Here is a 15,000-nt window from a genome sequence, read left to right on the forward strand (position 1 = left end):
CTTCGAAACCATTCTTATTCTTTTTCTCTGTTCAATGGCTTTTCCGTGCATTTAATTTGTTCCCATCTTTCTGTACGTTGTTTTTTTTTTCCTCCTTCATTATTACTTGGTTTCGTTTACGCCATCTCACTATCTATTCTATTATTCCTCCGGGAATTTCCTGTAGAGTCAACACCATTGGATTTGCGCACGCAACCGTGAAGAGATCCAATTTAACAAAGTAATCACGTGAGCAAATACATTTCCATAATCTCGACGGCAAATGCTGGAGTGAAGGAGAAGTCGTTTTAATCCTTATCAATAATTTTATGGCGACTTGGAGTATTAAAATGGCAAACTGAAATTTCATAACGATCTGAACAAGTGTTTATGAAAGGTGCCAGACAAAACAAAGAAAGAAAAATACAAGAAAATAAAAAAACACCTCCAAAATTCAGTTGATCTCGACTGGGGATTTAACCTCAGACCTTCTGATTACCTGTCAGACGTGGTACCATTACACCACAGAGGTTCCCGTAAGTTGGGACAATTTTAATACATATATTCTTATTCACAAGGGCACGCGTTTTACGCTGTGAACCCTCGCTTGCACCAAACAACACAAACATTGAACACTAGAGGACGAGGACGAAGTCATTTGAGTTGCTCCGTTTTATTGTTTTGAAAATATCAAATTAGGAAAATAAGGAGCTGGAACCGGTGTAAGATAAAGATACGAACAAGTGTGTATGAAAGGTGCCAGACAAAGCAAGAAAGAAATTTAGAAGAAAAAAACAACTTCATACTCTTTCATGACGTTTCGTTTTTTATCATAAGCATCAACACATACGTACAATTGGCTGTTTAATATACACAAGGAGTCTTTCAACCCGACGTTTTCCCAATTTATAGAGCAAAATAAACGTTAACAGACGTGAGTTAATTCCAAAGTACTTTCCGCAATATGATATAGACCTAGCCACCCAGGTATTACTTGCACGTCCTATCATTTATTGGCGTTGGATTATGACAAGATCAATGTCGCTTCATTATTATTATCATCATCATCATCATCATCATCATCATCATCATCATCATCATCATCATCAGCAGCAGCAGCAGCAGCAGGAGCAGCAGCATCAGCAGCAGCAGCAACGTCGGGGGGGGGGGGGGTAGGGAGCGAGAAAGAGAGAGAGAGAGAGAGAGGGGGAGAGAGAGGAGAGAGAGAGAGAGAGAGAGAGAGAGAGAGGGAGAGAGAAGAGAGAGAGAGAGAGAGAAAGAGAGAGAGAAAGAGAGAGAGAGGTGGGGGGAAGGAGGGAAGAGGAGAGAGAAAAATGGTGTGAGACAAGTTAAGGGTTGTAAAAATTGTTTGCAATTGTGTGTCTGTAATATTTTTAGTAAATATAAGTAACGATGGCACTTCTATGACAGCGTTGACAATGCTCTAAGCGTTGCATGCACAATTATTTCCCCCAGCCTGTAGCACATAATATAATTTCGATATTTAGTCCCAGACAATACTAATTACGCCTGCCAGATCGCGGGTGTAAATTTCACACGTTTAGTCCCTCGTTTAGTCTAAGACGTTGCACGGTCGGGCTTCGTGAATAGCTCGTTACGCGTTTTAGTCCGAGACAACGGAAATAGTCTCGGACTTTCGTCATAGTCTCGGTCCATGAATCAGACCACTCAACATACTACATGCCCTTACAGAGAGAACGTCAACATAGCATTGCTCATGCGTCTCTCTATCGTTTGGTTAATGAGATATAACTAATTATATTTGAGAAATCTCTTTTCAAAATGCTATTATATGGACTAGGTACGTACTTTTCTCAAATGAAAATATAACCCTTAACCTTATACTTATGAAATACATTAAATTTAGTGATATCTCATTAACCAAGGGCATTCTTCGGCTGATTAGAGAGACGCATGCGCAATGCTATGTTGACGTTATCTCTGTAAGGGCATGTCAAACATATCATACCTTGGCTTACAGTATTCTTTATTCTCCATTCTGAATACGACGAACACTATTTGCCCCCCCCCCCCCCCATTTCCATTTTAACCCCCCCCCCCCCCCCAAAAAAAAAAAAATGCGAATACGGGTCTCAAAATCAAATTAGTCCTTCAGAGCCATTGGTCCCGTGGAGCCGGAGTTTATCCCGGTCTCTACAGCGTGAAACGGACAATAGCAATTGCTTGCTACCCTTTGGTTAGGATGCTAGTCTATCGCAAAGTACTTTCCGCCAAATCTAACAGACTCAACAACCCATTCTCTGCTGGGTGGACAAAGGGGTGTGGGGGGGGGGGGGTAGACAAATATCTCGACTGCACCCGTGATCGAACTTGGTCCCTTTGCGTTTGAAGCGAGTGCTCTACCGACTGAGCTATCGGGACCCCCAAATACGGACCTAACGAACAGTAATTCAATGAACAAAAATGAATATAACAGCTTGGATCTTTTTTAAACGACAAATAATCTAACAAGGAATGATTTGGGTTCAACAGACTGATAATAACAATGAAAAGTACTAAACAAAATTGAATATAACACCTTACATTTTTTTTAAAACCCAAAGTGCAAAGCAATGTTTTGGGGTAAAAACCCTAACAAAAACAATAAAAAGTAATAAATAAAATTGAATATAACAACAGATTCGATGAAAATAAAAAACAACAAAATGTCTAACAAGGACTGTTTTGGGCTCAAAACCCAAACAAAAACAAAAACAAACCAACAAAATAACCCATTATTACACCCCATAAGTCCATATAAATATATATCAATCTCGCTCAATCGCTCTTATTTTCTTTATCTTTCTCTCGATCTCCCTCTTTCTTTCATTCTTTATCTTACATCTCTTTCTTTCGCTCTCTCTCTCTCTCTCTCTCTCTCTCTCTCTCTCTCTCTCTCTCTCTCTCTCTCTCTCTCTCTTTCTTTCTCTTTCTTTCTTTTTTTTCTTTTTTTCTTTCTTCCTCTCTCTCTCTCTCTCTCTCTCTCTCTCTCTCTCTCTCTCCCTTTCTTTTTTTCTTTTTTTTTCTTTCTTCCTTCCTTTCGCTCTCTCTCTCTCTCTCTCTCTCTCTCTCTTTCTTTCTTTCTTTCTCTCTCTATCTCTCTCTTTCTATCTCTCTATCTCTCTCTCTTTCTCCCTCTCTATCTCTCTCTCTTTCTCTCTCTCTCTCTCTCTCTCTCTCTCTCTATATATATATATATATATATATATATATATATATATACATATCCTCTTCTCCGTCTCTATCCACTTCATTCACTCAATCGCTCTTATTTTCTTTCTCCTCTGCCTCTGCCTGCCAATCCATCTCTCTATGTCTATGTAAGTTCTTGGAATTTCAAAGTGTCGGCTAGACGTGATTGGAATGCCATCCTAATTAGATGTGATGATTTCTCTTGATCAAATAAACAAACTGTGATAAGGGGGCCGTGTGGGTCCCGATAACTCAGTTGGTAGGCCACTCGTATCACAAGGAAAGGGGTCGAGCTCGAATCCGCGTGCAGTCAAGATTTAAATTGATCGATATTTATTGAAAGGACGAACTTTCTGGCCAAATTTTTAAATACATTACTTATTCAGACTACGGCAGTTATAACTCTATTGACAATTTGGAATTTGGATCCCCCACCCCAACCATCTGCGTCAAATCGCGCATGCATAATGGTCGACGAAATTGTAGTAGTAGTAGTAGTAGTAGTAGTAGTAGTAGTAGTAGTAGTAGTAGTAGTAGTAGTAGTAGTTGTTGTTGTTTTTGTTGTTGTTGTTGTTGTAGTAGTAGTTGTTGTAGTAGTAGTAGTAGTAGTAGTAGTAGTAGTAGTAGTAGTAGTAGTAGTAGTAGTAGTAGTAGTAGTAGTAGGAGTAAGCCTCTCAGTCTGAATGACGCTTGCTGAGAATTGTGTGATTCAGTCACATATTTTTTTAAAATCTGGATGAGTATAGCTGCTCTTTATCCGTGTTGTCAAGTATTTCCACTGGTCAGGGTCATGGGCCAGACGTTTGAAGCGGTCAAGATCTTGTTTTGACTTTAGTACGGAGGGGACTGCAGTTCGGTCTCATCTGAATCCAGAAATTTCTGATGGTGCTGACGAAATAACTGACGAAATTTGATTCAATAGTCTGATGTCACATCCGCCTAGCAACCTACAGCGTGGCTCTAAACAAAGAAAATCGGTACTTTTTATTCTTCATGCTGCCTAGAACTTTTTCACATGTCATGTGATCAGAATGTTCCGATAGTTTAGAACCAGATACCGTGCGTCATTTCGAGGGAAGTGATGTCACGACAGTTGAACCCTATTGTGGTAATTTAAAAAAATAGACGTAGTATAATGCATGACAACACAAGATATCTTCAGGCACAAGAGTGGGACCTAGAAGCAATTCTTGGACGTGATGTTGGGTCGGAAGAATAGATTAATGTGGTGGTGGTGATTGATACGCATTGCCTGTGTAATTGTTATTGTGTTGAACGCTGATTGGATGTCATTACTTGCTGTAAGTAATTGATTTATGTTTACAGTATTTCATCCTCTCTCTCTCTCTCTCTCTCTCTCTCTCTCTCTCTCTATATATATATATATATATATATATATATATATATATATATATATATATAAATATATAAATGAGATCAGTCACTTATATGTGGCCAAAACATATGTTTCTGTGGCATTCATATGCCAACTGACGACGTGGATGAAACATATGTTTTGGCCACATATAAGTGAGTGATCCCATTTATATTTTTATATTAGCTCTAACCATCATTATCGAGCACCTTCGTACCTACGAGTACCCACCGACACTCATATATATATATATATATTTATATATATAAGTATCAATCCACTATTAAGGTGACCACTGTGAAATGCACCAATTGGAGGACCAAGCATATGTCTTGTTCAAATTGATTAAACTGTTCAATCTTTGTTCAAATGAGTATAGTTTGATTCCCTACAATGATTTATGAACACAATTCTGATGCTTGATGATCACAATGGTATATAGAAAATTACTCGGTCCCCCTAATGTTTTACTAAGTGTTTCTGTAGCTTTAAGGAGACATTTGGTAAAAACATGTTTTTAGGGAGACCACATTAAAAAACCCTTTTAGGGAGCCCAGTATATGTTTATATATGTGTATACCTAAGAGTGCATTTTCAAGTGAGCTACCACCAAATTGTCTAAAATAAAGTAAGTCCTTAAGATTAAGAGCTTCATGGCCATAGTGTCGAAGCTTATCCCAGTGTGCGTAGAGTGAAGTGGCCGAGCAACGCATTTACTAACTCCTGGGAAGGTCCATCCCTCAGAAGGGGCGCTCAGGGAAATAACCTGGGACTCAAACACGGCAAAAAATATTCCCAGTTGCTCCGTGCGCCATTGTTTTTGCAGTCCCCGACCCCTTTAGAAACCTGACGACCCAGGTTAAGATCAGAGATAGAAGGGACCAGGCAGAGGAGTTTATTTGTTGTTGTTGTATACCACTGAATGGACTTGGTTTGTTTTGTTTTGTTTTTAAGGGTTTTACGGCGCTTGCAACACATTAAGGTCATATCAGCGCCAGTAAAAAGGAAGAAAATGGGATAGTAAAAAGTTCTGGAACTACAATTAGAGCACCCAAGAAAAAGTAAGGCAAAGGGGATTTGTTTCAAATAGGAAACAGTAGATTCCAAGAGCCCACTATCAAAGTACTTAGTTTGAGATCACCTAAACGTCTCATTCAGACACAAGCACAGGTCCCAACAAAGAGGGATACACTCAAATGTTTACAAAGCATAAATAATATGTAAACAAAACAATAAAGAGCATAACAGACAGATGATTTACAAGGGAAAAATATAATCTCCCAAAACTCGAACTATACATTTGACTGTTTCCCTCCCAGCCAGGTCCTGGACAAAACCAAGTAATCCCATCCCGAGACAAAGACAGAAAACAAGTTGGAAAACAGACATAGGGGGATAGAAGACGCAACGAGTACGTCCCTGCCCATTATGGGAAGTCGGGAACCCCACCCAGTGAATGGAGTTGGATGGATAGGACAGCAGATCTGATGGACACAATGAACGGCTTCAATCAACATCTCATTCACTTTAACTTGCACAATGCTTGCTTTGGTTTCGTGGTAGACAGTTCGTCTGACGCCCGAGTTGCCAGGGTTCGAATCCATATTTGTGGCGATGCAGAGTCATTGTAAAAGTCTCATTTACAGTCTCACTTGTGTTAATTGGAGTACGTTACTGAATTGCAACAACGTTGTTCGTGTCCATATAAATGTACTACCAGCTGCACGTTGAGCTCATTGTGGGTTTTATGATACATCAAGCTCGTGTAAAATTACATTTACATTTGACCGAAAAATGATACATAACGATAGAAGTCTACAAATCATATTGCAGGTTTATTTCAGTTCCAAAAGCCATCACAAACATTCATCCACTGTATCACATAAGTCTTTGGTCACCAAATAAAAGCATGAAGTTTGCTATGTGTACAGTGCAACATAAAAGGATAGAAACAGTTTTACTGAGAAAACCCTCAAATGATAACAAACCAATATGTTGTTGCTGGTAAGTTGCTTAATTGCATTTGTTAAAAAGCATAAACTGTGAAGCAAAAGTGTTGAAAATCGTTTGAATAAAGTTTAATGCAAAAAAAATAATTCTTAAGCACTTTATGCCGTTCTAAGCTGTCGTTGCTGCATTTTTTTTCATTATTAATTATTATTATTCTGATTAAGGATGAGGGGATAAAGAAAGAATGAAATTAAATGCACAGAGGTGTCATTTCTTGACAGTCACCTCTAAAGATTGCAACTCTTAAAATTATCATGAAAAGAATAGTGAAATTTTACATTAGGTATCTAGAAAATGCTGAACATAAAGCTACATTGGCCAATTAAGTTAGGGTTAGTAGAAAGACTTTTTATTCTGCCATATCTGATTCTTTCAGATAGTTCTACATAGCTGCCAACTTTTCAAAAATAAAATAAGGAACGCTCATTTGGCCCGGGATGAGGGGCGATGTGTGCCGAAGCCCCGCCCCCCCCCCCCCTTCATCGAATCGCAACATATAAAAGTCAGCCTTTTTAATTACTATTACTAACACTAACAAGTTTGAGATGACAGAGGCTAGTCCAAATGTTGCTCAATTATCGGGTTTAGTACCAGCACATTTGAATCGTTAAAATGACACTTTCCACAATGATTGTTGTTTTGTTTTTAAGGGTTTTACGGCGCTTGCAACACATTTAGGTTATATCAGCGCCAGTAAAAAGGAAGAAAATTGGATAGTAAAAAGTTCTAGAATTACAGTTGAAGCATCCAAGAGAAAGTAAGACATAGGGGAACTGGAACAAATAGGGATCAGATGTAGATTCCAAGAGCGTATCACCAATGTACTTAGTTTGAGATCACCTATAAGTCTTATCCGGACACAAGAACAAAATCCAACAAAGAGGAACACACTCAAATGCTTACATTATACATTAAAAAATAACAAATATAGTAATAATACATAACAGAGAGATGATTTACAAGGAAAAAAATATCATCTCCCAAAACAATAAAATGCATTTGACTGCTTCCCTCCCAGCTAGGACTCCGGCGAGGGCCAGGAAAAAAACAAGTAATCTCATTCCAAGACAAAGACTGAAAGCATGTTGGAAAACAGATATAAGGGGATAGAAGACACAGTGTGTACCTCCCTGCCCGCTATGGGAGCTTTCCACAATGAGATCAAAATTCAGAACGGACAATATAAAGAAAGAATTCAACTGCCTCAACTTTGATAAGGACCAATACACAAGAAGCACAATTGTAAAATAAATGAAATAACTTAAGATGGTTAGAAATGCATAACTACCAACCTGGTACATCACTTGAGAGGGCGTTTTGGGGTAAAAATTAGGTGAGTTCAGATAAAAAGTAGACGATTGCATATATGTTTTCTTTCATGCAACATAATGGTCTTTAAGTAGTATACTATAATAGTAGTTATAGTAAAATGCACCTCTAAATATTAGAGAATTCCTACTTCTTTACTTTGACAAGATAAACACACCTAAAAATGGAGTATACTTATTTTTCTTGAACCTAAACCGTTACAAAAGCTTGCTTGAAAAAAAAAAAATTAAAATCAGATGAAGATGTTTTTGGGATTAAATTTATATATTTCATAAATTAATAAAGGGAAATAATCATTGTCATCTTTAATCAATATAAGCAATTGATTTTCTTATTGAATACCTTCCAATCAAAAAGGTGGATTTAATTTTATTCTTAATTAAAATAATATTTGTAACAAATAGTGAAAGTATCAATACTGTCTTAGAATATTCAAAGTATATCGAGGCTAACATCCATATCCTATGCAAATCTCCAATACATTATGAAAGGTTTGAGTAAAATACAGGCGTCATATAAACGAATGGAACTTTTTTAATTGTTGAAAATCATTTATGATAGAGGCATAATTCAAATTAAAGAGCTACACAAATGGAGATTATGCTCTCACTGGACACCAATAATAATGATAATAATAATAACAACAATAGTAGTAGTAGTAATAGTAATAATAATGGATCAATAATAATAATTCATTAGGCTCACATGGCTTTTTTACCACAAATTAGTCAAAAATTACAAAATACGGATTTTGAACTAAAAATAAGCACTTACGGACTCAGGAAGTCAAATACGGAACAAATCCGTTTTTAACAGAACGGTTGGCAGCTATGGTTCTACAAAGCATTTGTCTCTCAAGCTGAGCAAATGAATGTTCATATAATATAAAAAAGGATATTCCAATGATGAACAGATTGTACTATATAAAGATAAAACGTTTTTGTAAACCCCCAAAATATGTCAATAACACTATACAATACAATGAATGTAATACAAATCAAATTCATGATTGTCATTACACCGATTGAAACGCTCTTTCCCTTCTATATTTATTTCTTTCATTAAAAATCTTTGTCTTCACCAAACTAATTAGTGTACCTTCAGGGATTCCTTTTTGTGAAAATACCCTGTGGTGTTTTAAGAACAGAATAATTTCAGACTTTCTAGGTAATGATCCCCTTGAACCATGTGCTGAAACATCTTCGACAAAGTTTTTAAAATATGACTTGACTCTATCTGTATCCTCATCTGACCATGACATGTATCTCCGATTTTTGCTTGAATTCCTCTTGGGTTCAGTTTGTTTTGAAGAACACGTAAGCTGATTTGGCACTCCTGCTTCACCATCAAAATTTCTTCTTGATTTGCAGCTGTTACTATGGATGTTCCAAAATTTGCATTTGAGTCTCTATTCACTACAGAGTCATTTGTTTCAATGTTACAATTTCCTTCCCCAGTGACCGATGCTGAGTTATCAATTTGACCCAAAAAATGACCAACTTCTGTTATTTCTCGTATTGCAAGTGGACACTGATAAATGTTTTGATTGATTGATTCACTGTGTCCCATATGTCGATAGAAGACATCTCTCTCGTGTTGTGGGACATCAAGTAAGGCAAATAATGTCGAAGCTCGGTGCCTGAATTTATCAGCTATTAACAACTGGGGTTTCTCTAAATCCTTTACTAAGGAAGTGACATATTTGATGGCAATGTAACCACTTACATGATCTTTGGATATTCCTGTATTTGGAAAAAGAAATGGGTTGTCTGAAATATCAACAGCTTTACGCTCCTGTGCAAGTTTCCTTAAAGGCTGAATTGTGTCATTGGGTATCAACACAGGGACCAACATCTTGCTTCCTTTTCCAGACTGATAGGCCAGCTTATACTTCTCAAGTAACGCTTTTTCCAGAGGATCAGTGACATGTTGTACAAGCTGGGGATCAACCCATACACCTGAATCTGCATCATTCCAGTCTTTTAACAACATCCTTGCGGGTTCTCCGCCTCTCCTCGCATTAAACATTGTAAGCCTAGCTACGATGACATTGCGAAGCCTAACAAACATATGTGAATCAAATAATTGATAATCATCCTCACAAATACGGACCATCTCTTCAGTAATAAATTGCCGTAGCTTCTTTATATCATTCTCTAATGGCATCTCTTTGGGTTTTCTCAAATTTGTTCTCTTTGCTTCACATTGAACTCTGGCTGTAAAAAAAATACTATCCCAATTATAATCCAGGACAGCTTTGAACAAATCTATCTCTGCGGATTCTTCCATTTTGTTTTGCATTATATATTCCCCTTTTAAGAAATTAATTAACTTTTTCAATATAAATCCAATTGAAAGCTTCAAGCCTGCTTTCAATGTCCCATCCTCTTTCAAAGTCATTTCAGAAATGGTTTGCGATATTTCATTAAAGTTACAACGCTTCACCACGTCCTCTCCAGAGAAAGAAGGTTGATTTGTTCTCTTCCTAGTTTTTAAAATCAAATTTCCTAAGATGCGTAAATCACTCATTATAACTTTTCTCTCCTTCTTTGAACTTTTACTCCACAATTTTGTTCCTAACAATACTATAGCTTTGTCTGATCGACACAAATTTCCCACTTCATCATTCCGAAATTTGTCAAGAATATTCTCCTTTATTTCTTTACTTGCATTGGAAGCCACGGGATAAAATTTTACAACCCCAGTACACAGAGCATGCTCAGTACTACATTTCTTTTTGTGTTCATAAACCCTTCGTCCAGAGTAAAACCCCTTACAGCCAGCACACATAACAACTTCATGTGACCCTTGTGCTCTCTCACGCATAACTATTGAATTGTTTCTAGTGTTTGAATAAAAAATGCCCTTTTTCTTGAGATATTCCATTGTTCTATCCCTTTCCTTTACAGGCTGTTTCATGGCCTCTGTAACTTCTGTCTCATCTTTGTGTTTCCTCATCAAATGCCTTGAGAGTTTTGTTTGCAACTGTCCACAGTATGGACAGGGTCTCCTTGGCTTTTTGTATTTCTCTGGAAAAAAAAGAAGAAAATAAAGCACATCATGCTATGAACTATGAAAATAAATCAATAGACAGATCGTATGCACATCAGCTACATGACAGCGATAGAGAGGAATAGCATTCCAAATATTTAAGGCCTGGACAAGTAACTGTCATAATTCCTTCTTGTTATATACTTTTCTACCATCTATTCCTTTGGAAGAGGTATGTTAGATTTGTGGAGACCTCTGCCACATAACAAATCCAGTGAAAAGACGCCATATTTTTGTTTTGAAATAGAAATAAATAGATCAATCCACCCACTTCACTGGGTTCAGGGCTCCCTCTTCATTATAATCAAAATATGAACATAAATCGGAATAGTAACACATTGAAGTCTCATCTGAATACATAGATTGTCCTTTGTTGTTTCAGCGAATAATCAGACAGAATGTCAAAAGAATTTTAGGTTTTTCCCCAACCACCCCTTGGAGGTATCAGTATCAGCGGAATGGTAAGCGTCATGTTTTTTACGTTGAGCAACAAAATTTACTCCAAATGCTTCACTCGACTCAGGCGGAAAAGCAATCAAGAATAGACCCAAGTCCTATCCAAAGACTAACATTTCATTTAAGTTTATTGTAGGCCCTTGGCCAATCGACAAAATTCAATTCACATAAATTATTTACAACAATCAGAAATTAATTATATCAATAATAGTAATAGAATGCAATGAAGGCAATATCATAATATAATAATAATAATAATAATAATAATATAATAATAATAATAATAATAATAATAATAATAATAATAATAATAATAATAATAATAATAATAATAAACAGTAGCGGCAATAAGTAACAATTAATATAGTAACAAAAGTAATAATAGACTATAGTTCATAGTCATAACAATGACTTTCTTTGTCATTGAGGGAGTGAGAAAACATCACCGGCTGGCAGAACAAACAGCCGACATCAATCAAACGTCCTCCAGACCGGTTGAGCATCGGCTTCATTAATTCCTTAAAGACTTCCCCCCAACTGCCTGAACGATGCTGATGCCCAGACAACTTAATCCTGATTTATATTTTGTGGGAATGAAATATGACATGTATATGCCGGAAATATTTCAATAACAAACACACTGTTCAGATAGAAAATATTTGAGTCTTGCCTTTGTTAATTGACACAGGTAAGTTAGGAAAATAAATGCTAGTAAAAACGATCAGCAAGTTCGTGAACACTGCTTCTCAACTCGAACATATGTTTTCATCAAATCTACACACATCATGTTGTGAGCTGAATTTTAATGATCTCAGTTGTCATTGAAAGGAAACCCAAGAATTTTAGAATAAAGAAAAATATTGAACCTGGAAGTCAAAAGGGTTTGTAGCACAGCAGACATTATCAAAGTATAATTTTAGTACCGACAAATTAAAAAGAAAATGTGCTTTTCTTTAAATGCTCCCAATCATCATATACTGTTTAGGTTGCAAGATTAATAAAAATGTTATCTACTCTGATTCTCGTTAAGTTTCCAGCTGGTCTGTGAAAAAAAGCCTTAAGCATCATAGAAATACAAAGAAACAGTTTTAATATATAGATAGTATGCGCTTGGCTAAGAAGCTCATAACATTGCCATCCGGAAGTATAACGGACCAACACACAAAACTGTGTGTATCCATGAACGTTTATAGTCGGGTTAATACAGTTCAGTGAACATTACTCATAAACGCGGATGGCAAAATACAATAACAAAGACCTGAGTGACGTCATCTGCATACTATCTATAGATGGGTTGTAACAAAAAAACCATTTTAACACTTACAATACAAGCAATTTAAGTCTATTACAGACAAAAAAAACCCCAATAAAATAAACATGAACATTTTTATGGCTGGTTTCACTGATATCACTCACACATTGGGGTTTCAGATTCTAAGATGTCCACCCTATCAAATTTGGATTTGTGCTTGTTATGTAAATGGTAGCGTATTTTGCGACGCAGCACTGCCAAAACAGAAAAAAATGCAATAACACAAATGCAGCACCATGGAGGGGGTGGAAGTTTTCTTTTAAAAGGAATGGGTAAATTAAAATTGATCCCACAAATATCAAAGGAGAAGAATGACAAAAAAATGACTCACCATTGCACGTAACACGTTGGTTTGCAAGTGTATAGCATTCGGGTTGAACCTGGGTCCCAGACTGGCAACGAGGTTCAGTCTGTGATAGTTGTGGATGAGGCTCTGACTGAGTTGGGGAATGAGCACTAGGTTCCAAAGACAATGATGTACTCAGCATTGGGTACCTCACAGAGTACGTAGAGGAATCAGACTCGGAGTCAGCAACAAAATCGGGACCCTGTATATTTTGTGGAAAAGATGACAGATCAATCAATTTATTCATGTTGACAATAAACATGAAGAGCCATTGTTTAATAATCCAACTAAACAATTAGCTGGTTAATAATGCAAGTATAATAAAAAAGAGTTGAGAAAGGCAGACATATTGTCTAAGTATTTAATATGTTCAACTGTGCTTGGATAAATATAGATACACCAACCAGGGTTTCAGTAAACCGTTTTTAACCAACTCTTTAAATCCTACACCAGGACCAACAACTACAAAACAATTTTTTATATCACTACGATTCTGGACATATAAACGGTTGTCATTGCAACAATATGAACTTCCTAACCTTGCAACTGCAATATAGTTAACAAAAAAAGTTGATAAACATTACGATGCAAGAGAATTTGGACAAAATGCGAGATCAAAAGTATAATCCCAACAGAAGCTATTTTAATTTTTCCTGGAAACGCATCATTTTCACATTTTGTCAAATAAAAAAACAACGACTTCAAATGTGAATGGCTCATCAATGAATATCACTTCAAAATATAACAAGGAAGGTTTAAAATAGTGTTATTGTTGGCGAAGTCCACTGCAAAGAAAAAATTTTAACAACAAAAAACTAGGAGATCTCACTGGTGTAAAACAGTGTTGTCCTTGTCCTGAAATATTGTATTGCGCCTAACAGACTGCAGGTCTCATCTTTTGTGGCAAATGTGTTTTGTCCACCACAAAATATGTTGATGTGAAGCATTTTGAGCATGGTGCCAACTGTGGATAAACGCTATACAAATGTTATGATTTTATTTTAATGTACATACTTACCACAAATGAATCATGTGATATGGAACTTTGTTCTGCATCACTTTCAGGCTCTGAGTTGGAGTCTATATAGAAAATAAAAACAAAACAAAAAAGCTGAAGACTATCATGTGCAAGTTTTTCTCTAAACTCTTAAACAAAAAATCATGCCATCTTGTGCTGTAAAAGGATTTTTTTTTAATTATTTACCTTATGACTATTGTCCTTTGGAAAAAAAAGAAAATTAAGTCCGAAACCTTCTGGCTATTTTCTTTTAAATTTCAAGAACGTCAGAGTTGGCAAGGGAGGACGGAAATATAATTCCAGAAACCAATCTGTCTATAATCATATCCATATGATAGTTTTTCGTTCAAGATTCAGGTACAGTCCACTTAGGATAATCGCAATACCTTGGGATCATCGAAAATGTTGGGATTAACCGAAATTCAGTTTCCTGTCCACTATTTCAACATTTTACACATTTATTGTCAACTCAAACCAGTAAATAATATTCTTAGTCCACCACATACAGAGCAATTTGATTGAAACAAAAACCATATGGCAGCCCCGTGTAGATTTGTCAACCAAAAGCAGCTATGAAGCAAGCCGATATCTTATTCAGATTGGAAGAAGTTTCAATCTTTTTTCTCAACAATTCAACATTTGTCAGAGTTAAAGAGATTAGCCTTAATGAGAGACAATAAGCTCTCACCAAACTCGTTGGTCACAATGCACAGTTGTTAATCCTAAAACAAAGGATATCGCTCAGTCTCTCTTTATAACTGTCATTTATAACCTGTTGTCAAGATTATGACCAGCCCCACCCCTCTTCTATTTAATGGCCACCGATGACGTCACAAACCCATACTGCAGAGCCCCGCCCTCTTTCGACTCTAACAGAGTGGTGACACACTACTGTAGCATTAAATCCTGCT

The 15,000-nt window shown here is 36.6% G+C and overlaps 2 protein-coding genes across 2 annotated transcripts in view; both read right to left on the bottom strand.

Moving 5' to 3' along the window:
• LOC144966901 (uncharacterized) overlaps window positions 1–13,318 on the bottom strand; it is a 17,968-nt gene extending 4,650 nt beyond the window's left edge. The window contains exons 1-2 of the mRNA XM_078903605.1: window positions 13,057–13,318; window positions 9,798–10,935 (exon numbers count right to left, since the gene is read on the bottom strand). Of these exons, the coding sequence (XP_078759731.1) occupies window positions 9,798–10,935; window positions 13,057–13,318 (1,400 nt within the window). The remainder of the gene's footprint in view (window positions 1–9,797; window positions 10,936–13,056) is intronic.
• The window catches only part of LOC144968091 (uncharacterized), a 264,931-nt gene that overhangs the window by 70,528 nt on the left and 179,403 nt on the right, over window positions 1–15,000 (bottom strand). The window lies entirely within an intron of this gene.

Source organism: Berghia stephanieae, chromosome 3 (assembly GCF_034508935.2).
Source record: "Berghia stephanieae isolate SIO BIC M18660-M18661 chromosome 3, UCSD_Bste_1.3, whole genome shotgun sequence".
Classification (NCBI taxonomy): domain Eukaryota; kingdom Metazoa; phylum Mollusca; class Gastropoda; order Nudibranchia; family Aeolidiidae; genus Berghia; species Berghia stephanieae.